Source organism: Geotrypetes seraphini, chromosome 10 (genome assembly GCF_902459505.1).
Source record: "Geotrypetes seraphini chromosome 10, aGeoSer1.1, whole genome shotgun sequence".
Classification (NCBI taxonomy): Eukaryota; Metazoa; Chordata; class Amphibia; order Gymnophiona; family Dermophiidae; genus Geotrypetes; species Geotrypetes seraphini.
In genome coordinates, this window is record NC_047093.1 from 39,051,211 (window position 1) to 39,076,599 (window position 25,389).

The 25,389-nt window shown below is 42.0% G+C and overlaps 1 protein-coding gene across 4 annotated transcripts in view; it reads left to right on the forward strand.

The window, feature by feature from the left end:
- The window catches only part of CFAP52 (cilia and flagella associated protein 52), a 74,855-nt gene extending 57,984 nt beyond the window's left edge, over nt 1-16,871 (forward strand). The window contains exons 14-15 of one of the 4 annotated variants that reach the window (XM_033961742.1): nt 8-205; nt 15,604-16,871. In XM_033961742.1, the coding sequence (XP_033817633.1) occupies nt 8-183 (176 nt within the window). In that variant the 3' untranslated portion in view covers nt 184-205; nt 15,604-16,871. Of the gene's footprint in view, nt 1-7; nt 8,130-15,603 lie in introns of those variants that run through there. The other 3 variants (XM_033961743.1, XM_033961744.1, XM_033961741.1) reach the window with 3 other exon arrangements.
- Nucleotides 16,872-25,389: the final 8,518 nt, after the last annotated feature.

Below are 25,389 nucleotides of genomic sequence, written 5' to 3' on the forward strand. Positions count from 1 at the left end.
ATTGCAGGTGGTGATGACAAACTAGTGAAGGTGTGGGATTACAATGAGGGGGAAGTGACTCATGTTGGGATAGGTCACAGTGGCAACATCAACAGCATCAAGATCTGTCCCCTACTCAAGTGTATTATCAGCGTGAGTTCAGATGGTGCTGTTCTGCGTTGGAAGTATCCTCATGAGAACTAAAGGAGCATGAAAGACAAAAAGAGTGAGTGAACAGCATTGAAGAAGGACAAATATATGAAAGAAGATTATAAAAATGAAAGGTATACCTTGTGAAAGAAAAGAGTTCTTCAAAAGGTGTGGTACACATCTGTACCACTCATTTTAATATTGTATGTGTTCTTATAAGGCTCTCCTTGTGTGCTAACTGTGATTGCTTGGCTGTATTAGAGGCCATACTAGAAGTGAGTGCAGTCTAATATTTTATATCCTTAAAATAAACATGAGCCCTTTGGGCTGGCCCAGTGACTCAGAGGCAGTACTATACACTGTTATATAGGTCAATGGTTTAATCCCCAAGTCAGCTCTTCTGCTTCCTAGGTCACCTGAGTCCAGGGTTGCTGTGAAGGCAGAGTTCATAGCCCTCTAGTGAAATGTAAAGATAATGGCAAGCCACCCTGCTAAACCATCACACAAGGGGCAGCCCCCATAAGTCTCTCATGACTTGGTACTTGCATACAGGGGACTGCCTTTATCTTTATCTGTGATCATTAAGCAAGGGTGATATATGGTGGCTAAATTTAGGTCCCATGACTGCAGAGTTCTGCAGTGACCAGGCTAGATCCATTGAGAGTAGGGAGGATATAAAAGGCAGGAAAAAAATCCATGGATAGGTACAAATAAAGATGCACACCCAACTGAGCAGCAAGCAGCTCCCAGGAGTAGCCTTGTGGTCAGTGGACTATGAACAAGTAGATCCAGGTCCAAATCCCACTCTACCTAATACATTTGAAGTAGAATTGTGAGTCCTCCAAAACCACCAAATTACCTACTGTACCTAAATTTCCAGTGCAAAAGAGATTGGGTTATTCACCTCTACCCATGAGTTTTTGCAGAAGGAATCATCCACAGCTATTTAGTTCTACCTCACTGTGTCAGTAGGTAGTGCCCCCATCTCGTCAGTTTCTCCTTCTGCAAGTGAGTTGAAAAGATGTCTTCTTCTGCTCTGCAATTGATATATTATTTTTGGGTTTTAATCCGGAATTCGACGCTTTCCAGTGCTCCAAAAATTCCCAGGATTTCTAGGACAACTCTGCTTAGGAGAAGATATAGTTTTTGGTTCAGAGGACTGGGGCGGGGGGAGGAGGGTGTGCAGTCCTTGTACAGGGCTCTTCCTAGCTGGCCTGCCCTAACGCTTATGATAGCTTGGGGTTTGTTCCTTTGGAAGCTTGACTCACCTCTGATTTATCAGGCGCTTGAGCTCAGACTGAATGGTCCCATGTTGGTCAAAAGGACTTTAGTGTGTGTCTGCTGCATTTCCACCCTCCCTCCCCAACAAGATGCAGAGGAGCTAGTGGGGTTGAGGGTTTCAGGCTCTAAAGCCTATCTCAAAAGTAGCCCAAAGAGGAATGCAAGTAGAAGATCTTCTATGCTTGTCTGAGGCAGAAATCTTCTCCGTTGTCCAGCTGCAGTGTGAGCTGATGTAGGCTTAGCACAGGCAGTTCTGTAAGTACAGTCTATTACTGTCTATAGGAGTCATCAGGGTGGTTCAGGAATTTAAATTTTAAGGATCTTGGGCTTCCTATAGGGACCCCTACCACCAAAATCCCCTTTTCAGAATGCTTGAATGTTTTATTTAGTTCTCCTGAGCCATTTTTTTGTGCCAAATAGCTGCCACAGCAGCCATCTTGGATTTCCTGATTTTATTTTTAAAGTCTTTATCTGCCTCAGAACACCTCAATTTTGATAATAATTGATTTCTATGAACTCCCCAACCCTGTATTATGCCAGTTTTGTGCATGGTGCCTAGCTGAGAAGCATCCATGTGCCACATGCCGCGGGGCATGTGAAGGGGTGGGAATACTGGGCTTAGCCCACTCTAGTGCCTCCAGGATCTTGGAGATACTGGATGCCCAAATATTGGGCCAAAAATCCCTCTTAAGGCTCTCAAATTGCTACTCGGTGTCGGCATGAGGAGGCAGCAAGTGTCCTTGCTAGGGTCCTCAGGAGATTTAAATCAGGGTTTTGACTCTGATTTTGGGAGTTTAATGTTTGAAGCTTATATGAAATATAAAGGCTTGTTTGTACAGCCTTGTTAAATTTAGTCTTTTTTAATTGATGTTTATTTTAGACCCCTTTTTTTTTTACTTGTAACTCGCTTAGAAGTCCAGATAAGTGATTTTATCACATTTTTAATTAAACTTGAAACTTGTCTGCTTATTCTATTTTTGCCCGTAGAATGCTCTGAATCAATGGGCAGGAGAGTCTGCCTCTAAATCTACGTTGAGCAGTCTTCATTTTAAAGGACATATGCTTTTTGGCAAAGGTCTGGATGACCTTATGGCTAATGTGGCAGATCATCGCCCTAAGTCTTTACCAGACAGCAAACCACATGTCCTAGGGGTGATTGAGTCATGGTTCCTTTCATGGTTACTTGGAAGGGGGTCATAGCTACCCTCCTGCGACCTAAGAAGCCAACTACGGTCGCAACCTCTGCTAAGGCTTGGAAGATCTTTAAGTGCTATTAGGGCTCCAGTTTCCACAGCCCTAACATTTCTTCAGGATGGTCACAAACAGAGCCTAGCAGTTGGCTCCCTCAAGGAACAGGTAAAAAGCCTCTCATGCTTCAGGGCCCAATTGGAGAAAGGCTCTTTGACTTCCCATCCAGATGTGTCCACGTTTCTAAAGGAAGCATTGTGACAACCATTTCCAAAGTGGAATCTTAACATTGTGCTGTGGACCCTCAGTAAAGCCCTATATGAGTCCTTACAAGAGCTGTTGCTGATGGATCTAACCATCAAGATGGTTTTCCTATTAGCCATAGCCTCATTAAGATGGGTCTTGGAGCTTCAGGCTCTGTCATGTAGAGAGCTGTTCCTCAGATTTACGGAGGCCGGTGTGTCATTACGCATGGTGCCTTCTTTTCTGCCAAAGGTAGTCAATCAGGAAGTCCACCTGCCTACATTCCAGGCTACAGATATAAAGGAAAAGGAGAAAGTTTTGGTAGTACTGGACTTGAGAAGAGTTCTTTTCCATTATCTTGAAGTGACAAATGGTTTTTATCTTTCAGATCATCTTTTTATGCTCACGAGTCCTGCCAGACTTGGAAAGCCAGCCTCTGTTTCCAATTGATCTGTATGGCTATTTCATCTGTATAAATTGGCTGTGGTAAACAACTGCCGATCTCCTTGAAGGCACATTCCACCAGAAGTGTGGCTTCTTCATAGACAGAATCCCATGCAGTTCCACCCGAGGAGATTTGTAGGGCAGCTACATAGTCCACTCTCCATACTTTCACAAAGTTTTATAAAGTGAACGTGGTGGCACAAATGGACACCATATTTGGGTACTTGGTGCTAGCAGCAGACTCATCTGCTTCCGTCCTAGACTCAGGGGACAGCTTTGGTACATCCCACTGGTCAAGGTTCACATCTCTCTTGCATTGGAAGGGAAAATTAAGTTCTTACCTTGATAATCATCTTTCCGAGATGTGAGCCTTGATTCCCGCCCTTTCATGTGTCATTCAAGCCTGCTTCCTGTCTCAGACATAACATAACTTCATACTTCTTAACCGTGTAGAACTTGTAACCATGAGTTCTACACGGTTTACAAAAGATTATAAACTAAAAACTTGTCTTGGAACAACCCAGAAAGTATGAAAATAATTGTTTTTGGGGCTCTCAATCAAGTACAATAAGTGAGTGTGCAGCGCAGTGGTTGGAGCTTCAGCCTCAGCACCCTGGGGTTGTGGGTTCAAACCCCACGCTTCTCTTTGTGACCCTGGGCAAGTCACTCAGTCCTCCATAGCCTCAAATATGTTAGATAGATTGTGAGCCTACCGGGACAGATAGGGAAAAGTACTTGAGTACCTTATTGTAAAACCGCTTAGATAACCTTGTAGGTGGTATATAAAAATCTAATAAACTTGAAACTTGATGTGATAGCTCACTGTGGCAAAGTGCATGGTAGAGCCTATACCAGCAGTATAAATGTTAGTGCTGGTTGCACTCAGGTAGGTGGCTTGTTTGTGTTCACCTCATTTATATAAATTTTAATGGGGTTTAATTAATTATCTTTGTTACAAAGCAGAAAATACTTCACTTGATCGGGGGGAGGGTCCTTATGCCCTCCTTGTTATTTCTCCTCTTTTAGGGGTGATCAACTGCTTTGGTATGAACTGAGGAAATGGAGCACTGCCCATTGACACCAGGAGGCAGAGCTGAAAAGCTGTGGATGATTCCTTCTGCAAAACTTTGTGGGTAGAGGTGAATAACCCACTGATCAAGACTCACGTCTCTCTATACTGGAAAGAATATTATTGAGATAAGAATTTAATCTTTCCATAACAGATACTTGCAGGCTAGAAGGCTATTGTAATGGTGTACAGTTAGATATAGTAGATTTTGTTCTGTTCCAAGAGGGCTCACAATACAAAATAAAGAAGTTATAGTGATTAATATACCTGGTGCCATTGTTTAAAGTCCACCTCACTGAGGCTGCCCTTCTGATATGCAGGGACATCTTTATGGACATTTCTCTCAAAATGATGCCAGACAGACCTTCTTGTACCTGCTTTTTTGTCATTTATAAGTTAAATGTGTCAGTTTGGAAAATGGCTCTTCTTTTTAGATGCCTTATGTGCAAATACTTCCACCTTAGAATCATTTTCAAAAGGGAAACTCAGATATTTTTCCTGTTCAAAAATGGCTGTAAGATAGACATAAGCTAAATGTTGCGATTCTGACTTAGTTTTTTTTTTTTTTTAAATGCCCCTCCACATATCATTATAAAATTCTAGGGCTAAACCAGGGTTAGATTGAAATCGTAAACATTTTTATAAAGAATATATGTACTTTGCAGCTCCACGTGTGCTCCACCCAAACCGTGCTCAAGAACACGCACACACATGCATCCAGTGGCGTAGTAAGGGAGGAGGGGGCAGACTGCCCCGAGCGCTGTCATGTTGGGGGTGCCGGCATCTCTCCACCCCCCACAACTTCCTGACACATTTTGTGAGATCCTCCTTAGACACAAGGTTGGTTTGGCATTTTCTCGACTCCATTGGATTTATTATACATATACTTTCTAAATAGGAGATTCCTCGTGCAGATCTAATGGCCTTGTTAGTCTGATGGAGCTATTTCATCATATTTTCTTCAGTGTCCTGCTGTCCTCCTTGGTCAGCTCTACTGTTTTTGGTGCAAATTTGGATCCTGTGAAGATTGGTTCTTCTGTTGCGCTTGTTAGCTAATTTTATGAAACATTTTCTGCATGTAAAGCAAAAACATCTTGAAAAACTGAATGATGATTATAACCAAAAAAAAAAAGGAGAATTTCAATATGAAGTTGAAAATTATCCTGGCATTATTATGAAGGTTAATTGCTCTTTGAATCCAAACACAATAATAGAACTACACAGTGGACTTGTTTGCTTCTTTTGGAGATGTTATTGCCCTTACAGATGTATGGTTTTATGACCCTTAGTTTGTGTATGTTGTCCTTAAAAGAGGTACTATATGTTTTTCAGATTTTTAGTAGTACAAACACACACACTCACTGACACGTGCACATATGCATGCACACACACACTCTGACATGTACACATATGCATGCATACACACACACACACTGACATGTATACATATGCCTGCATACACACACATACATGCACATGCCTTACACACACTGACACACATGGTCAAATATATACACACGTGCACATTTTGCCATTTTTTTGTTTTTATTTTTTAATCTTTGAAGTCATCTAGCACACTGACTACCACACTACTTTATTTAAGTCAAAATAGAAATGGAAATTAAGGAGGAGAATGAAAAATAACTTGCAAAATCTCTGCTAGTCATTTTCTTACACAATTTTGAAGCTGGGTACATCTTTAGTCCAAAACTTCAATTTACTGCAACCTGTGGAAAGATAAAATACCACAGCAGAAAAACCTGGCAGCAAAACCTTTGCAGAAGCCAACATGGAATTTTTTGCCCATACAAGAGGCTTCTGAAACTGCCCTGGGAACCCCATAGTCAGCCGATTTTCTGGATATCCACAATAAATATCCATGTAATTTATTTGTTTATGCTGGGCCTCTAATGCATGCAAATATATTTCAATGGCTGCTAGTTTTCATGCAGAAATCAGGCACAGAACTTTCAACATTAGTGAGAATGGAGGCTTATGTGCAAATGTCACACAAAACAATTCAGCTGGAATAAATATAGTTATACAATATATTTTGTAGGAAATCTGCTGTTGCCAGAGAGATAGACATATAGCTTTGTTTAGAGTCTTGTTTTTGTTAACATGAGTCAGAATATTTATCAAGTCTAGAATTGCTTTATGCCAAATATGTTTTTGTATTCTGAGTCCTTGACCAGTATTGTGCCCACATAAAATCATATTGTTGCACTCAGCAAAATTATCCATTATCCATCATTTTGAGAAATTATAGTACTAGAAACACAAAGGGAATAAAAGTCATCATACAAAAGGTACATGCCAACTTTTAAGTGGAGAAAAAAATAAAGATATTTACTAGCACCTTAAATAATGAAATATTTTACATTTATTCACTAAAATGATCAAAACCTTTGAGATTAAAGAGCCTATTTACTAAACTGTACTAAGTTGTTAGTGTAGGTTTCAGTGCTTGTTTGCACATGACTATGCTAAAGCCTACTGCACAATAATAACATCCAGTGCAGTCAAAATTCCATATAAAATGGGCAATTCTATAACTGGGCCTTAGAAATTAGACACCATTTTTGCATCTACTGTGCACCTATTTTATAAAAACTCTTTTTGGTACAGGGGAGGAATAAAGTGGTAGAAGGTGACTGGGAGGATGGATGGAAGTCTTGAGAAGAGGTGAGTTAGTTTTCAGTTGCATAAGGGATTTTGTGTAGGTTTCTACTTAAACTGGATGAACCTGTACTGGACAGTTTAGCAAATCCCTAATAAACCAATAAACCAAACCAATAGGAAAGAAATCAAAGCTGCTTACTTGTCACATTTCTTCTCCAAAGGCAGCAGGTTATATTAGCTTTAGTTCACTCTTTTTGCAGTAGTAGTTCAAAATAGTGGCTCATAATCTAAGTTTAGATCAGTCTTAACAAAACCCACCTGCCTCCTTGAGGAGTTGGCTTCTTCAATAATAAATTTATACAAGACTGTGGTACCCCTGTGTAGTCATACATATGCCAGAAGCCCTGCGCAGGTATGGTATACTGTTATAGAAACTCTGAGAGCTTTTTAAAGGATACTAGATTTGATTGACCTTTGGTCTGACCCATATAGCAACTATTATGACATCATCCATGTAACCGACATCCTGCTGTCCTTGAAGAACCCCTATTAATTGATGCCTCTTAGTTATTACAGATGCTATACTTTTGCTACTTGGTTAATATTTAATTTATACTAGTAAAGCAGTTAATAGAACATACAATTTACATATACTGTACAGTAGATTGCATTGTACCTTTCAGTTCATACTCAAATACTTCCACTAGAGGGCAGTGGAGGGCTTTATTAGACTGCACTTGATAAGCAGTACTTTAGGGCTCAGTTCAAAATAGCAATTTCCATCTAATTAACTAGTAAACTAAATATTTCACTGAAATCACATTAGCAAATATAAGACATAGTTGTTAAAACAAAGATTATTGATCATTTATTTATTTTTGGGAACAGTTAATGATAAAACAGGCCAGAACTGAATGTAATGTGATGATAAGAGTACATTTGCCAGGTGTGAAATGTAAGCCCTGGTAGATCATATGGTAGATCATATCATGGTACCATTTCTCAAAGTCTACAAGGAGGATCGATGTTCAACAATATCAATGAAGAATCTGAAAATACAAAAGGCAGAATACTTGCTTCCGGAAACCCAGGAAGTTGTATAAAAAAATTTTTATATTTATTTATTACATAATAAAAGCGAAAGCATGTCAGGTACAAATAGTCTGTGTCAAAAGTATTACAGTAATTGCATCCAATATACTATGAGTGAGACCCAAACCCTACATGGGCTGTATTTTGGTAATTAAGCCTTCCTCAGAGGTCCTTATTATAAGCCTTCATAGGGATGAATATTGGAAAAACTGCAAATGAGGACACAATGTCTCGTACCCAAATCTTGCTCTGATATTCACAGCCCCAACCCCCCTAAACCTTTTTCTGATGTTGGAAGCAGGAGGGAAGCACAGGCCTCCACCTTCAAGGCCCATTTATCCAAAATGATGGGCTTTCCCTCCTTGGTGCATCATGTGATGCATGGGAAGGGGCCCAAGGCCCTGATTGGCTCAGTGCCAAAGACCCCTCCCCTTGGGCCTTAGGCCCCTCCCTGTGCATCACATGGGATACAGAGGAAGGAGCCCAAAGCCCTGATTGGCTCAGACACTGAAGGCCCCTCCCACTTGAGCTCAGACGCCTAAGGCATCTACAGAGGGAGGAGCCTAAGGCATGGCAGGAGGCATCCCTCCTGCCATTTATCCTGCTGTGTATGTGGAGGGGGGGTTCCCGGTACCAGTTCATCGGGGTGGGGGGGACACATCGGGAATGGCCATCATCGGTGGCTTTTTTCTTCTTTTTTAATGGGGCAGATATTGTGCTTGCATAACATACACAATATCTATGCCCATTAAAAAAAGGGCTAAATTATGGTTAGACAGATAAGCAACTGGTCTTGACTAGTCACTTTTTTTTTGGATCGCCAAAAGCGATCACTTTTTGAGTGCATCGGAAAGCCATGTTAGAGCATCAGTTGCTCTACTAGTTCACATGGCATTTCAATATTAATAAGCTTATTTGCATGTTCTGATTGGAGAATGAGCAATTGTGCAGAAAACCACGTGGTGAACCATTTTCTGCATCGGATCGGCAAATACAATCATCGCTAAACCTGTCAAAACAGGTTTAGCAACAATCACTGGCTTTAGTGCATCTGGGTCCCAGTATAGCAATCCTTATGTTCTTAATCATTGCTTTCTGAACAGCAGTCTAGAAAAGTGATAGCTAATGTAAAAACAAAAGGAAATGCACTGACAGAATAGTTTCTGCATGCCCCAAGGCAAGTATCTGACATTTCTTCCAGCATCTTTACCCAGGGTGCTCTACAACACATTACATTCAGACATAGATAGAGGTGTACCATTAATATCACTCATTACTGGTGGAGCCTGTGCTATTTATCAGCATGGGCTATGTGCTGTAGTCTAAAACAATGATTCCAGTTTAAGAACAACTTCCAGCAGATTTATGGGACCCACCAGAGGTGGTTCCTTTCTATACTGTGGAAATTTATTTATTTAATTTTCTATACTGTCCTCCCAGGGGAGCTCAGAACGGTTTACATGAATTTATTCAGGTACTCAAGCATTCTTCTGTGTCTATCCCAGTGGGCTCGCTATTGTACCTGAGGCAATGGGTGGGATTAAGTGACTTGCCCAGGGGCACAAGGAGCAGTTTGGGTTTGAACCCACAACCTCGGTGCTGAAGCTGTAGCTTTAACCATTGTGCCACTCTAGAAATCAAAATGTAGTAAAAGGCAATCAAGCCATTGTGACATCACTGATGAGGTTGGCTCTTAGGCATTGGTGGAATGAGGCATTATGACGTCACAATACCAGCTCTGGTTATCAGAGGCTGAAACTTTTCACACTATTCAGTTTTCTATACCATTCTCCTAGGAGAACTTAAAATGGTTTACATGAATTTATTCAGGTACTCAAGCATTTTTCCCTGTCTCTCTTGGTGGGTTCACAATCTATCTAATGTACCTGGGGCAATGGGAGGATTAGTGACTTGCCCAGGATCACAAGGAGCACAGTGGATTTGAACCCACCACTTTAGGGGGGCCTAGGCTGTAGCTTTAACCACTGCACCACACTCTCCCCACTTTAGTCTTATTTTCCTAACTAGTCTTTAAGCCCGTTACATTAACGGGTGCTAGAATATGTGTGTGTGTGTATTTCTTTCTCTCTCTCTCTCCTTAGCCTGTTTCTGTATTTCTTTTTTTCTGTCTTTCTTTTTCCTCAGCTGTCCACCACGCAGTACCTGTTTCCTGCTCCCCCTGTCCAGCATTAGTCCTCCGTTCCTTCCCCCCCCCCCCGTCCATCAGCACCTCTTCCCCTGTCCAGCAGTACCTCTTTTCTGTTTCCCCTGTCCAGCAGTAGGCCTCCCTTCCTTTTTTTTGCCCCCCCCCCCACCCGTCCATCAGCACCTCTTCCCCTGTCCAGCAGTATCTATTTTCTTTTTCCCCTGTCCAGCAGTAGGCCTCCCTTCCTTTTTTTGCCCCCCCCTCCATCAGCACCTCTTCCCCTGTCCAGCAGTATCTGTTTTCTGTTTCCCCTGTCCAGCAGTAGACCTCCCTTCCTTTTTTTGCCCCCCCCTCCATCAGCACCTCTTCCCCTGTCCAGCAGTACCTCTTTTCTGTTTCCCCTGTCCAGCAGTAGGCCTCCCTTCCTTTTTTTTTTGCCCCCCCCCCGGTCCATCAGCACTTCTTCCCATGCCGACATCTGCCTAAAGCCGCCGCGGCCTGCAGGCACCGACAGCCTCTGCGGCCTGTTTCCACTCCCTCCTCGCCATCGCTTGCCGTGCCGTCCTCCCCCCTTCCCCCCCGGGAAGCTTTGTTTCGGCTTCGGCAGCCTTCTGTGCGGGCCGCCCATGTTTAAATTGAAAGCCGCCGACACCTTAAATTAAGAGGGAGCTGCTGAAAGGCTAACGGCTCCCTTTTTTTTTTTCAAACCCGTCGTCGCAGCTCCGTGCAGTGAGAGTCGGGGGTGAGGAAGGCCGCCGCAACCTCGCGGCTACCCCCAGCTGTGTAACTTTTTTTTTTTTAGTTGAAAGCCGCCGCTGCAGCTCCTTTCTCGATCCTGGTGCGGTTCGATAGAAGAGCCATGGCGGCGGCTTGAGCATAAGCGCGAGAGAGCCGTGGGCGCGCATGCGCAGTCGTGTTTCCACGACGGGATCAGGGAACACGATTTTTGAGTGCGCATGCATGGCCTATCATTTTATTATATTAGATAGGGCTTTGCCTTGTAACCCACTGCTAAGTCCTCCATGGCCTGCTTTTACAGTTTATATTAGAAGCCATGGAACATACAAATTTGAAGAGGGTATGTTCAAGTGGCTGTATTTCCCATTTTACAATGCAAGTATTTTAAGCACATATATCTGTGAAACCCCCCACAGTTCTTTTCTTTCCTTCCCCCCCCCCCCCCATGTGCATCTTTCTAAAATGGCTGTTGCCATTGGATGTGCTGGCAAATACACACGTATCTTCTAGCATCCTTGTAACATGTTTTACAAAAGGCTTCACATTTAGAGCTTTCTTGTAAAATACTAGGGAAACTGAAATACTAGAGAAACTCTAGCTTAGAAGTCTTATGCAAAACTGGGCTTCACATGTTCCAGGTTGTCATCCAGTGTCAAATGCAAACTCTCATGCATGTTCATATAAATTCATAGTAAAGGGCATGCTTCCATACATTCACAAAGCTCTGGTAAGAATGAGTTCAGAAGACCTTGTTTTAGTTCATGTGGCATTGATATTTTTTGTACCTATTTCTGGGAAGCCAAGACTAAGGCCCTCTTTTACCAAGGTGCGCTAACCGATTTGCATGCTAATCGATTTAGCGTGCACTAAACGCTAACGCGTGCATGTTAGTCTATGGACGCGTTAGCATTTAGCGTATGCTAATTCGATTAGCGCGCACTAATCAGTTAGCTATCAGATCTCTGCCACACTGAACAGAATATGGCAGAGGTTTACCACTGCTTTCTTCAATTCACTGGGCCTCTTTCCCCCCTGTGGTTTCCCATCTAGGTACTAGCCAGGGTTTCTGAGAAGGAAGGAAGTCAGACTTTCCCAGGTCAGAGTGCTTAGACCTGTTATGGTGTTAACTCAAAATAAAAATCACAAGGACTGGACTGTATATAAATCCAAAACTCAAAATGGTGAGCCTATAATGGGACAAGTTTTTCATTTATAATATTTGAAATTTTTGGAAAGGAATATTCTATTCACCAGTACTCTTGAATAGTTGTGTGCCAAACAGGGCTGCTGTTGCATTTTGTTTTTTGTTTGATGCTTTTTTTTTTTTTTTTTTTTTTTGCCCTTTTGATGTTTGAACTGCTTTTTGTGCTGGATTACTTTAGTTCTATGTTTTTCTGTGTTTAGGAAGATTTGGCTGCAGACATGAACAATTATATATATATATATATAAACATATAAACATAGAAAAATGACAGCAGAAAAGGGCCAAAGCCCATCAAGTCTGCCCACTCTAGTGACCCTTCTTCTTGATTTTGCTCACCACCCCCTGCCCTTACCTCATTAGAGATCCCACATGAATATCCCATTTATTTTTGAAATCTGCCACGCTGTTGGCCTCAATCACCTGCCGTGGGAGTTCATTCCAATGATCGACCACCCTCTCAGTGAAGAAATACTTTCTGGAGTCACCATGAAATTTCCCTCCCCTGATTTTCAGCGGATGCCCTCTGGTGGACGAAGGTCCCATAAGACGGAAGATATCCTCTTCCACCTCGATATGACCCGTGATATATTTAAATGTCTCAATCATGTCCCCTCTCTCTCTTCGTTCTTCAAGTGAGTACAGCTGCAATTTATTCAGCCTTACTTCATACGGAAGATCCTTGAGCCCCGAGACCATCCTGGTGGCCATCCGCTGAACTTACTCAATTCTCAGCACATCTTTTCAGTAATCCAAGTTCCAAGTTTATTATAAGATTTGATTAATCACCTATTCCAGGTTCTAGGCGATGTACATCATCAATTACAGATTTAGGGTAAAAATACATATTTATAACAACTTAAAACAAATCAAAATAGTCTGAAATACGTAACATGACTAAACATATACAATAGAACAATAAACATACGTGACAACAATAGGTAAGGTAATGGATAGAAATACAATTCAATATAAAAGAAACATTTAGGATAAAAACAATAGGGAGAGGTACGGAAATTTGATATGGACTGAAAAAAGATTCAATATAAAATGTAAAAAAATCAATTAATCACTAAAAGCATCTTTAAAAAGAAATCCCTTAAGGTTGCTCTTAAATTTATCTAAAATTCTTTCTTCTCTTAAATAAATTGGCAAGGCGTTCCAGGCTAGAGGAGCCGTAACTGAAAAAATAGAATGTCGTCTTGTACCTATAACTTTTAACGATGGAACAACTAATAGATGTTGATCAGTTGACCGTAATGTGGTCTCCAGAATTGAACACAATATTCCAAATGAGGTCTCACCATGGACCTGTACAGTGGCATTATGACCTCTGGCATCCTGCTGATAAAACCTCTACGGATACAACCCATCATTTGCCTTGCCTTGGAGGAAGCCTTTTCCACTTGATTGGCAGTTTTCATGTCATCACTAATGATTACTCCTAAATCCCATTCTTCTGTGGTCCTAACTAAGGTCTCACCATATATATATACACATGCTGTTTTGTGCAGCTTTTTGAGAGACCTATGACTGATTAAGCCCCATGTTGACTTGATTATGCTGAATTATGTGGGTGCATGTATTCTGAGATCTCTTTTTCTCTACTTTTTTGGATGTTGCAATGGACTTAACACAGGAGTCCATACTGCTTAAGTGCCATTTTGAGTTTTGGGTTCACTCATAATGGCAGACCAAAGTTGACTGACAGAGTTGTCAAATTAGAGATTATAGAGCACGCCTGGATTTCTGACTACCCCCATTTGGATGGATTATGGTACTTACAGCTCTGATTTTAATGAGCAGAATCAGGGACTAAATATTCCACAATGGAACCAGCCTTATCATTAAGGTGGCAGAATGGGGGGGGGGGGGGGAGGGGGCACAGGAGGAAAGAACTTACATGCTACTGTAGCATTGCATGGGCCTTTCATCATAGGCCTTTATTCAAGCTCTGACTATTCTGCCACCTCTGACTAGAGGTTTGTGTCAGAGGGGCCAGGAAACAGCAGGGTTTGAATGCAGGGCTATACTAAAAGACTCACTTCTGTGCTGAGTCTCATTTATTAGCAGCTAGAGGTTGAGCAGAGATAGGGTTAGGGAGGTAGTAGAAGGCCTAACAGGGGTAAAGGAAGAGGGAAGAAATGTTGGAAATGAAGGGAAGGGGAGATGACATGAGAGATATTGGGTACCTATAGAGGGGGAGAGGAAGGGGAAATGCTGGCCACTGGTGGAGGGGGGGGGGAGTAGGGAGGGGGAATTGCTGCTTCCAGGGAGCTGTATGAAAGGGAAGAGGAGATATTGAACATGGGGTGGAGGTAGGAAAAGAAAGGGGAGTTCCTGGACATGGGGTCGGTGAGAAGAGAAAGAGAGATGCTGGACGGAGGAAGGAGGTAGGGAAAGGAAGTGTGGATGCTGGATTCTGGGAGAGTTAAGCCGTGAATTGCTCCTGAGTGAGTGCATGGCTGAAGATTCACCTTTGGTCAGCCCTATCCATTGGTTTGGGTTGCAACAACTGACCAAAACATTTTACTCCTGGAACCCGGCAGCACTGCTTTCCATCATCGTGGACACAAGTTCCATCATTGCAAACACAAGTTAGATGCTCGAATAGGGACAGAAGGGCCTCATGGGATATCATTGGTTGTGGATATAATATGGAACATTTTGCCATGTATCACTAGCACTGCTCAACTGTCCCTCATTGACTTGCAGATAAACCCCTCTGACACAATTAAAGTATCCTGTCTTGTGCAGGATACGGATGGTGTCTACTCGTAAATGAATATAGGCTGACAATATCACACTGAGTCATTCATCTCGAGAGGATCCACACCTGATATTTCACTTTTATTGCACAGCATGCTGGGATTTGTGGTCCTAATCTCCCTGCCAAGCAACCACCTGACACTGACGGTATCTAAGTAGGCCTGGGAAGAGCCTTTTCAAAAGTGCAGGGAAGGACAAGCAAACTAGAAAAAGAAATGCATTTGTAGCTGTGTAAGTTTTTTTTACGAATAGGTTATTTTTGGAAACATAACCTTAATTAGGAGAGCTCTACTGCTGCTCTAAAACGTAACCCATGTATTTTGTGCGACGTATGATTTGGACACTATTGTATATAGCTGGGTGAACAGTATCATTGTTAATCTGTGAGGGAGCCATTTACCACTTCAGAAGAATGACTGTATTTATTATCTGACAGAGCATACAAATTGAGAATTGGTTTGTTCAGAACAACGTTACCTGCCAATGCTTTGTAATATGTTAGATTTGCAGAGGAAATTACACAATGTCATGATTCCCCCCAGATCAGGCTCCATTTGTCACCTAACAGGAAGGAATTTAATCATTTATGATCTTGCAAGGTGTGTATGGCAGAGTGTGGGAGGAATGTCATCTGACCTGGGCACTTTTCACAGGACTTTCTGTTGTATATCTCATCTACAGGTATGGGGTGTGACTCGGAATGCCAGAATGAAGAGCCTGCCAAGTGCTGAATTGGGCCATTGTAATGCAGCAAAACCTTCTCCACCTAAGTGAAGTTATTAATCTAGCAAACCTTCCCTACCCTAAAAATCTGCAGGAAGGGGTTCATTGGTGCTATTCACCTGCCTTCCATCTCAAAAGCAATGGGGACCTCAACAACAAAGTATAAAGTGATGACATAATTTGCATCCATTAAACACTAATGATACCTCTGAAATCTTAGCGATTAATGAGAAACTTGACCAAATTTATCAATGGCTGGATACAAACAGATTGGCACTTAACATTAAAAAAAACTAAGGTTATGCTTTTTCCATGGAAAGATAGTTTTCCTCTTGTTACTCCAATCTCTATACAAAACGTCCCCCTGCAATTAGTTAATAATTTAAAGATTTTAGGGGTGATTTTTGATAATAAACTAAATTTTCATGATCATATTAGTAATATTATGAAAACTACCTTTTACAGATTACGTAAAATTTGATCTATTTCTAAATTCTTATGTTCTAAATCACTTAATATCCTTATTCACTCTTTGGTGATTTTCAAAATCGACTATTGCAATTCTCTCTTCAAAGGAATTGCGTTAAACGAAATAAAACGCCTTCATATCATTCAAAACGCCTCAATTAAGCTTATAACCAAATCTAGAAAATTCAATCATGTAACACCACTTCTTAAAAATGCACACTGGCTTCCAGTTATTCATAGAATTACATATAAACTTTGTATAATGACCTTCAAAACCCTTTGTAATAAGACTCCTGCTTTCCTATTTAAATTATTAATTCCTTATTCCTCAAATAGAGTTTTGAGATCTAATGAACAAAACCTATTGACTATTCCTTCGTTGAAAGTTATTAATACAAGACGGCAATTTATTTTTTCAGTTACTGCACCACAAACTTGGAATGCCCTTCCAATATTTTTAAGGAAAGAACAGGAATTCGGAAAATTTAAAAGTAATTTAAAAACATTTCTTTTCAAGGATGCCTTTGAAAACTAATTTTAATATCCGATAACCCTACTAAATTATATTATTATATTTTGTTATTTTGTTAACCTTCTGTATTTTTCCCTTAATGTTTTCTCTTTACTTTATAGATTTGTATTTCAATCCTCCTTACCTAATGTTATGAGTATGTTAAAATTGATTGTAATTCTGTATTGTTTTTGCATTGTCACCCATCAAATGTAATTTTAAACTGTACATCGCTTAGAAGTGTGATTAAGCGATTAATCAAAAAATTATTAAACTTGAAACTTGACCTTCCAGGAAAATGTCCCTCCAGTTTCCTGGGACGGTGATACATTAGCAGGAAAGTGACATGCCCTGATTAAAATTTGAGGGTTTGGGAGAGAGGGAGGCTTGTACCCTGAACTGACGTTTGCACTTCCATTCCATCCTGGTATCTGCAGCCCTTCTTCCATTTGTGGCTAGCATTACAGAACACAAGAATGCATCAAGAGAGAATGTTAACGACTCATAGCTTTTTCATCCCAAAACTAGGCCTCACCTATCCCTGCACCTGGTTTGCAAATACTGCACTCCTGCCTTCACAAACAGTACTGGAGAGGTGCTCTTGACCAACTGGGTAAGAGTTCACTCAGGAGACAGCTCCCCAACCATGGTAGAGGTATTTGCACTCCCCCAGTGGCCACAAATGCTGAAGATGCTTTTTTTAAAATCTATTTTCCTTTTTTACCCCCTCCTTTACAAAGCTGCGCTAATGTTTTCAGCACCAGCCGTGGCGGTAACAGCTTGGACGCTGATAGGAATTCTATGAGCACCAAAGCTGTTACTGCACCGGTTTTGTAAAGGAGGGGGTTTGAAAGGTGGGTAATAATATGTCAGGACTCAATAATGAGCCAATTCTAGTGGGCATTCCAGCTTCAAGAGAAGCAAAGAATAGTGAAATTTGTCTTGAAAGAGCTAGGTTTGGCAAACACTGACAATTTCTTCAAAAAGGTGGTAAATAAATCTAAATAAACTATTAACCTGCTCTCCAAAGTGAGGACAATTGAAGAGGAGAGTGTGTATCACTGATTTCCATTTGCCTCCTATATCTTTTGTGCTTCTCTGTCCACACTACATTTTCACATCAGGAGTTGATAGAAATATCGCTCTTTTTCTGTTTTCTATGACTTCCTTCTCCTTTCTCTCCCTTCCCATCTTCTTGCTTACTTATGGATAATTTGTTCTTTTCTGTTCCTCCTTTATTTCCTTTTACTAAACGGCACTAGAGGTTTTTAGCGCAGGCTGGTGAGGTAAGTGCTCCGACATTCATAGAATTCCTATGAGCATCAGACTAGAGAATGACATGGGGACAAATTTTTCCCCATCCCTGCGAGAACTCATTTTCCCGTCCCATCCCTGTGAGTTATTTTCCTGTCCTTGCCCCTTTCCTGCAAGCTCCGTCCTCATCTGCACAAGCCTCAAACACTTTAAAATCATAAGTAGCAATATTCTAGAGCTCAAATTGTGATGTCATAATGCCTCATTTCACCAACACCTAAGCTCTGTCCTCATCTGCACAAGCCTCAAACACTTTAAAATCATAAGTAGCAACATTCTAGAGCTCAGATTGTGATGTCATAATGCCTCATTCCACCAATGCCTAAGCTCTGTCCTGATCTGCACAAGCCTCAAACACTTTAAAATCATAAGTAGCAACATTCTAGAGCTCAGATTGTGATGTCATAATGCCTCATTCCACCAATGCCTAAGCTCTGTCCTGATCTGCACAAGCCTCAAACACTTTAAAATCATAAGTGTTCGAGGCTTGTGCAGTTAAGGCAGAGCTTATAGGAATGGGGCAAGGACAGGGACAGTGACAAAACTCATGGGAACAGGACGGGGAAATTGAGTTCCTGTGAGGATGGAGACAAATTTGTCCACGTGTCATTCTCTACATCGGACCATTTACGTCACCTACCTGCGCTAGAAACCTCTAGAGCTGTTTAGTAAAACCCATCATTAATATTGTAAACCACTTTGCCCTATCATAAAAGCAGATATAAAATACAGTACCTAATAAACATAAACTGAGGTGGGGTTTGATTTACTTATATGCACATATGTCCCAGAAAGTAGGTTCCACAAGTCCTGTTTTGTACCTGTATACCTGGGACAACCGTGGCTAGGTTTATAGCAAAATGTATTATTTAAGCCATGGAAAGTTACTTCTAGGTATCTCCCTATCCCCGAAGGGCTTACAATACAAATTTGTATATAAAGTACTGGATGATGAAATGGCTTGCTCAAGGTCACAGAGTGTAGCAGCATCTGGACTAGAGGTCTGCACGGGAACGGGGATTGCGGGAATCCCGCAGGTCCCGCGGGAATCCCCCTCTAACCCACGGGACTCCCACGGGGACCCCCCTCTAGCCAACGGGACTCCCACGGGGATGGAAGGCTTTGGAAGCAGGGTTCGTCCATATAATATAATGGACACGTCAGCCTTAGTAAAAGAGGGGGTTTATAAGTTAATTACCTGAACAGAAAACAAAAAAAGGGTTAATACAAAGAGATTCCACAAGGAAAACAGCAGCGCAAACACAAAAGAAACTGTGGAATTGATGATCCTGTCAGAAGTAATTGCTGCTTTTTATGGGGATGGGCGGGGATGGAGGTAATTGCTTGCGGGGATGGGTGGGGACGGAGAGGACCTGGCGGGGAAGGGCAGGATTTCTGTCCCCGTGCAGCTCTCTAATCTGGACCCTAGCTTCTAAGGGTTTTACGTCGGCTGTTCTAACCATTGGGCAACAGGCTACATCTCGCTGCCTCCGAAAGGCACAAGAAGAAAATGGAAGGTGAGATCCACCTGTACCAAGAGCAGATGAGTGGCTGAAATTTGTAGAAGAAATGCTCTGAAATTAAGCATTTTGCCAAGTGCCTTTTTTATTTATTAATTTTCATAATAAACTAATCCCCTCTTTTACTAAGGTGCGCTAATCGAATTAGCACGTGCTAAGTGCTAATGCGTCCATAGACTAACATGCATGCGTTAGCATTTAGTGCATACTAAATCGATTAGCTTTTATGTTTTTATAATAGAAACATAGAAAGATGACGGCAGATAAGGGCTACAGCCCATCAAGTCTGCCCATACCATTGACCCCCTTTTAAGTCTACTGGCCCCCTTAACTCTACTGACCTGCTCTATTAAGTCAGTATCCTAGCGACCCTATTTATTGGTATGACTCCCGCAGTGATCCCACATAGGTATCCCATTTATTCTTGAAGTCTGGGATACTGCGGGCCTCGATCACCTGTACTGGAAGCTTGTTCCAATGCTCTATCACTCGTTCCGTGAAGAAGTACTTCCTGACGTCTCCACGAAACTTCCCTCCCCTGAGTTTGAGCGGATGTCCTCTTGTGTTCGAGGGTCCTTTGAGAAGAAAGATATCATCTTCCACCTCGACCGGTCCCGTGATGTACGTAAATGTCTCAATCATATCTCCCCTCTCCCTACGCTCCTCGAGAGTATAGAGCTGCAATTTGTTCAGTCTCTCTTCGTACGAGAGACCCTCTAGCCCCGAGACCATCCTGGTGGCCATCCGCTGAACTGACTCAATTCTGAGCACATCTTTACGGTAATGTGGCCTCCAAAATTGCACACAGTATTCTAGATGAGGTCTCACCATGGCTCTGTATAATGGCATCATGACCTCAGGCTTCCTGTTAATGAAACTTCTCTTGATACAACCCATCATCTTCCGTGCCTTAGATGAAGCCTTCTCCACTTGAGTAGCAGTCTTCATGTCTGCACTGATGATCACTCCCAAGTCTCGTTCTGCTGTAGTCTTGGTCAAAGTTTCTCCATTCAAGGTGTAAGTTCTGCATGGATTTCCATTTCCGAGATGCATGACCTTACATTTCTTGGCGTTGAAGCCCAGCTGCCAGACAGAGGACCAACTTTCTAAAGTACGGAGGTCCTGTTCCATAGTATTCTGAAGATTGTAGCCGTTTATGATATTGCATAGTTTGGCATCATCAGCGAATAAGGTTACCTTACCTTGAAGCCCTTGAGTCAAATCCCTAATGAATATGTTGAAGAGGAGTGGACCCAGGACTGAGCCCTGCGGCACTCCGCTGGTCACTTCTGACGTTTTGGAGACCGTTAACCATCACCCTCTGAAGTCTGCCACTTAGCCAATCTTTAACCCATGCAGTTAGTGTTACTCCTAACCCCATCGATTCCATCTTGTTCAGCAGTCTGCGGTGTGGAACGCTGTCAAAAGCCTTGCTGACATCAAGGTATATGACGTCTAAGGACTCTCCCGAGTCCAGCCTTCTTGTTACCCAGTCAAAGAAGCTGATAAGATTGGACTGGCAGGACCTACCCTTGGTGAATCCATGTTGACTGGGGTCCCGGAGATTCCCCTCATTCAAGACCGTATCTAATTTATGCTTAATTAGTGTTTCCATGAGTTTACACGCTATTGAAGTGAGACTCACTGGTCTATAGTTCGCAGCCTCAGCCTTGCAACCCTTTTTATGCAGAGGAATGACGTTGGCTGTTTTCCAGTCCAACGGAACTTTCCCCATGCTTAGTGAGAGATTGAAGAGCACGGCCAACGGTTCCGCCAGAACATCTCTCAATTCTCTAAGCACTCTTGGGTGTAAATTGTCCGGTCCCATGGCCTTGTTCTCCTTGAGCCTTGTCAGCTCGCTGTAGACGTCTTCAGGTGTGAACTCAAAATTCTGAAACGGGTCTTCCGCAATTTGTTTTGCCTTCAACTGTGGTCCGTGTCCCGGTGCCTCACAGGTGAAGACTGAGCAGAAATATTCATTTAGTATTTCGGCTTTTTCAGAATCCGCCACCGCATACTTTCCGTCCGGTCTTCTAAGGCGTACTATGCCATCTGTGTTCCTTTTCCTATCACTAATATACCTGAAGAAAGATTTGTCCCCCTTTTTTAATGTTTTTTGCCAAAGTTTCTTCCACTCGAAGTTTGGCCTCCCTAACTGCTGTTTTGACCGCTGCAGACCTGGTCTTATATTCTACTTTAGTTTCCCTTCTCTGCGTACGTTTGTAGGAAAGAAATGCTGTTTTCTTCTCCTTAATGAGGTGCGAGATCTCCTCAGTGAACCATTGGGGTTTATTGTTTCTTTGCCGTTTGTCTACCGATTTTATGTAGCGATTAGTAGCTTCGTGTATGGATGATTTCAGGTACGACCACATAGCTTCCACATTACCGGTCTCTGCTTGGTCCTGCAGCGTCTGATGGATGAAATCTCCCATGCATGTGAAGTCGGTGCCCCGGAAGTTAAGTACCTTTGTTTTTGTGATTGATTTAGGGAATCCTTTCCTAAGGTTGAACCATACCATGTTATGGTCGCTGGAGGCTAGCGTATCTCCTACCAAGACCTCTGAGACGCTTTCCCCGTTGGTGAGTACCAGGTCAAGGATCGCCTGGGCCCTAGTGGGCTCCGTTACCATCTGTTTTAGTTGTGCACCGTTTATGGAGGCCAAAAGCCTCTTGCTGCTACTGCTGGTTGCTGAAAATGTGTTCCAGTCTGCATCAGGCATGTTGAAGTCCCCAAGCAGTACAGTGTCGCCCCGTAGAGTGATATTCTCTATGTCCTCAATTAATTCCGTGTCCATGTCTTCCATTTGTCTTGGGGGTCTGTATACCACACCAAGATACAGGCATTTATTGCCACCTCTTGCCAGGTTAACCCAGAGGGACTCCCCGGTGTATTTGACATCTGTGATCCTGGTGGTTTTGATGTCTTCTTTAATGTATAGTGCTACCCCACCACCTAACCTGCCCTCTCTGTCACGACGAAGTAGATTGTACCCCGGTATAGTCATATCCCACCCATGTGAGTCCGTAAACCATTTTTCGGTTATTGCCACCACGTCTAGGTTGGCATCCCTTATTTCAGTTTCCAGCTCTAGAATTTTATTGCCTAAACTGTGGGCATTAATATACATGGCCCTCCACACATTGTGTTTGCTAGGTCGCTGTAAGGCGTTTTCCACCTGAGTCTGTGTGGCTCCTAGAGAACTGTTTGCTATGTGTGCCCTTACCTTGGAAGCAGAGTGTCGACTCATCCCATCAGGATAGTTCCTTTCCGCACCAGTACATGAGTAGGTACCCTCCCCCAACTTACCTAGTTTAAAGCCCTATGAAATCAAGCTTTTTCCCTGTGGAACTGAATTATTGTATTTTCTTTGGAGGAAGACTATGCTGTGCAAGACACATTTATGCTTTAAAAAACAGAAGTCCTGAGACTCTCTCAGGCCTTTTGCAAGCTAGAGACAAAGTTACCAGTTGGCTCGATTTTCAGGACACACTAGTCCAGTCCTGCTTTACCCCTACTGCCTACATAAACTTGTAATCTTGATTTTTTTTTTTATGGAATGCAATAGGAAACATCAACTACAAACCCCAGTATGCAATGGAGATAACCCAAAACTGGACCAAATCTTGAAAACTCTGCTTCCCAGCACTGGTTTAACCAGGTCAGTCAAACCATGCTCAGGTCTGTTCAAAACCTGGGGTCCAAATTGTAAAAATCCATTGTTCCAGAAGCATATTTTGTACAGTCCTACCTTAGGGGTGTAGCTAGAGTTGCCCTATGGCTCCAGAAAAAGGAGGACTGATTGAGACATCCGGGTTTTACTTCCATTGCTTTCAATGGAAGTAAAACCCAAATATTTCAATCTGTCTTCCTTACGTCAATTACTTTCAGTAGAAGTAAAACCTAGATGTTTTATTCTGTCCTCCTTACTTCCATTGAAAGCAATGGAAGTAAAACCCGGATGTGTCAATCCATCCTCTTTTTTTTCTGGAGCCATATGATAACCCTACACAGTGTAGCTCTTCCTCTACCTCCTAAAGCTGCATAGCCATGTAAAAACACTTTTTCTTCTAGAAATGTTGCCTCTGAGAGAAGGGGATATTCTATTGGGCCTCTCAGTGATACTAAATAGTTCATAGTTTGTCCAGTCAAACTTAGGACATGGCATACATGGCTCCAGTTCCAGATTCTTTACTCATCCAACTCAGCAAACATCAAATTATGCACAACGGTCAGCATTTGCCTTCAAATCACAGTTCCAACAGTGTTTTGGAGGCAAATCCCTCCCCCACCCCAAGGTTACAGAATGTTTCAGCGAGATCAGTGGGAGACTCATTGAACATGGGATGGATGGATGGATTACTTCCTCTACTAATATATCTTGTTCCAAGACTACAAATTCCAAAGCCACATTTGGTGGTATCTCCTCCTTTTGGCACACTTTTCTTCTCTCAAACTTGTTGGGAAGAAGTAGCATAAAATCCACCTAAGCAGCCCTCACATTTTATGTAATGTAATGTTACTCAAGTTTTCTGTTCTACCTTTATGCATTCCGTTCAAGGTCAGATTACAGTACAAGAGGTTGGGTCAGTTACCCAGGAAATTAAAATGGACAGCTTGACATGGACATTCAATGGAGTTGCTAGTAAAGGTAGATCAATACAGTTATTAATACAATTAGGTCATACATAGAAATACATAGTTACAAATTCAAGTAGGTCATTGCTGGCTCATCACTATGTCCCAGGAGTTCCATTAGAAAGTCTAGAAATGTGCTTTGGTTTTCATGGTGCAGTGCCTCAGACAGGACACTTATACGACTGTTTATTTTTTATTTTGGTTATTTTATCCAATCTGGTTTTCTGATATTCTACGTACCAACATTTGAGATCCCTGAGGAAGAAGTGTTTCTTCGAAACACGGACCGTGTCGGGTCCGGTCCACACAGATATTAGGACCAGTTATTTGGATATAATTATTGTAGCTTATGTATTTGTTTTATATATGTCATATATATTTTTAAAATTTGTGTCATTTTAATAAATTCCTGCACCTTGTACCTTTCTCTACTGTTTTGTTTTGGGTTTTGCTTTTCAATTACCATTTCAGTTACTTTAGGGTTGACTTCCTGTTTTGGTACAGAAATGCCTTTAAAAGTTTTCTGAACCTGAGATAGTGGTCACAAGATCGTAGTGTAAGTGGTAGTTGGTTCCAGCATTTTGCTAACTGATACTGGATGGATAAGGTAATTTGCCTGGTAGAAAATTTTAAGTGGAAAAGATTTCTGATGGAATATCTGTTGGAGGTGCCCTTTGGGAAGAGGAGCCCAGTCATGAAGAGATCCAGCGATCTGCAAACTGCAGGGACAGAGAGTGACAACCACTGAATTTACTTCAGCAGTGTAGGCGTACTGCCTTATGAGCTTGGTCTTCAATCAAATTACCCAGCAAAAGGAGATGCTCTTAAAGGCATTATCTCATGATATGAGCCTCATTATTTCATGGACCTTATTGGAGACTTGGAGATAATGTGCTTAAGCTCATCTCCTCCTGCAGACAAACATATAACACAGGTGAAGGAAAATATCCCAAGATGATAGACCAACACTTCTGGCATGCTTACTTCCTACCAGCCTCATAAAGGCTTAAGGTCTGATATGACTCCACAAAGGTTCTTCTGCAAAATGTTGCTTGGGAGTCCAGAATCTGAATGTCTGCAACTGTTGAGACGACATGCCCAAGTAGCTAATATCCAACTCTGCCTAGCACAGGACAAACCCTTTTCCTTTCAATCTCAGGAAAAAGTCACAGGAAATTTCCTCATCTTGTAGCTCTGCCTGGCCATTCACAACAAGCATCTCCCCTTTTCCTCTTTCTCCTCCTCACTTTGTGTCCCAGAAAGAATGGCTCTCTTGTAACGTCACCTAACCATAA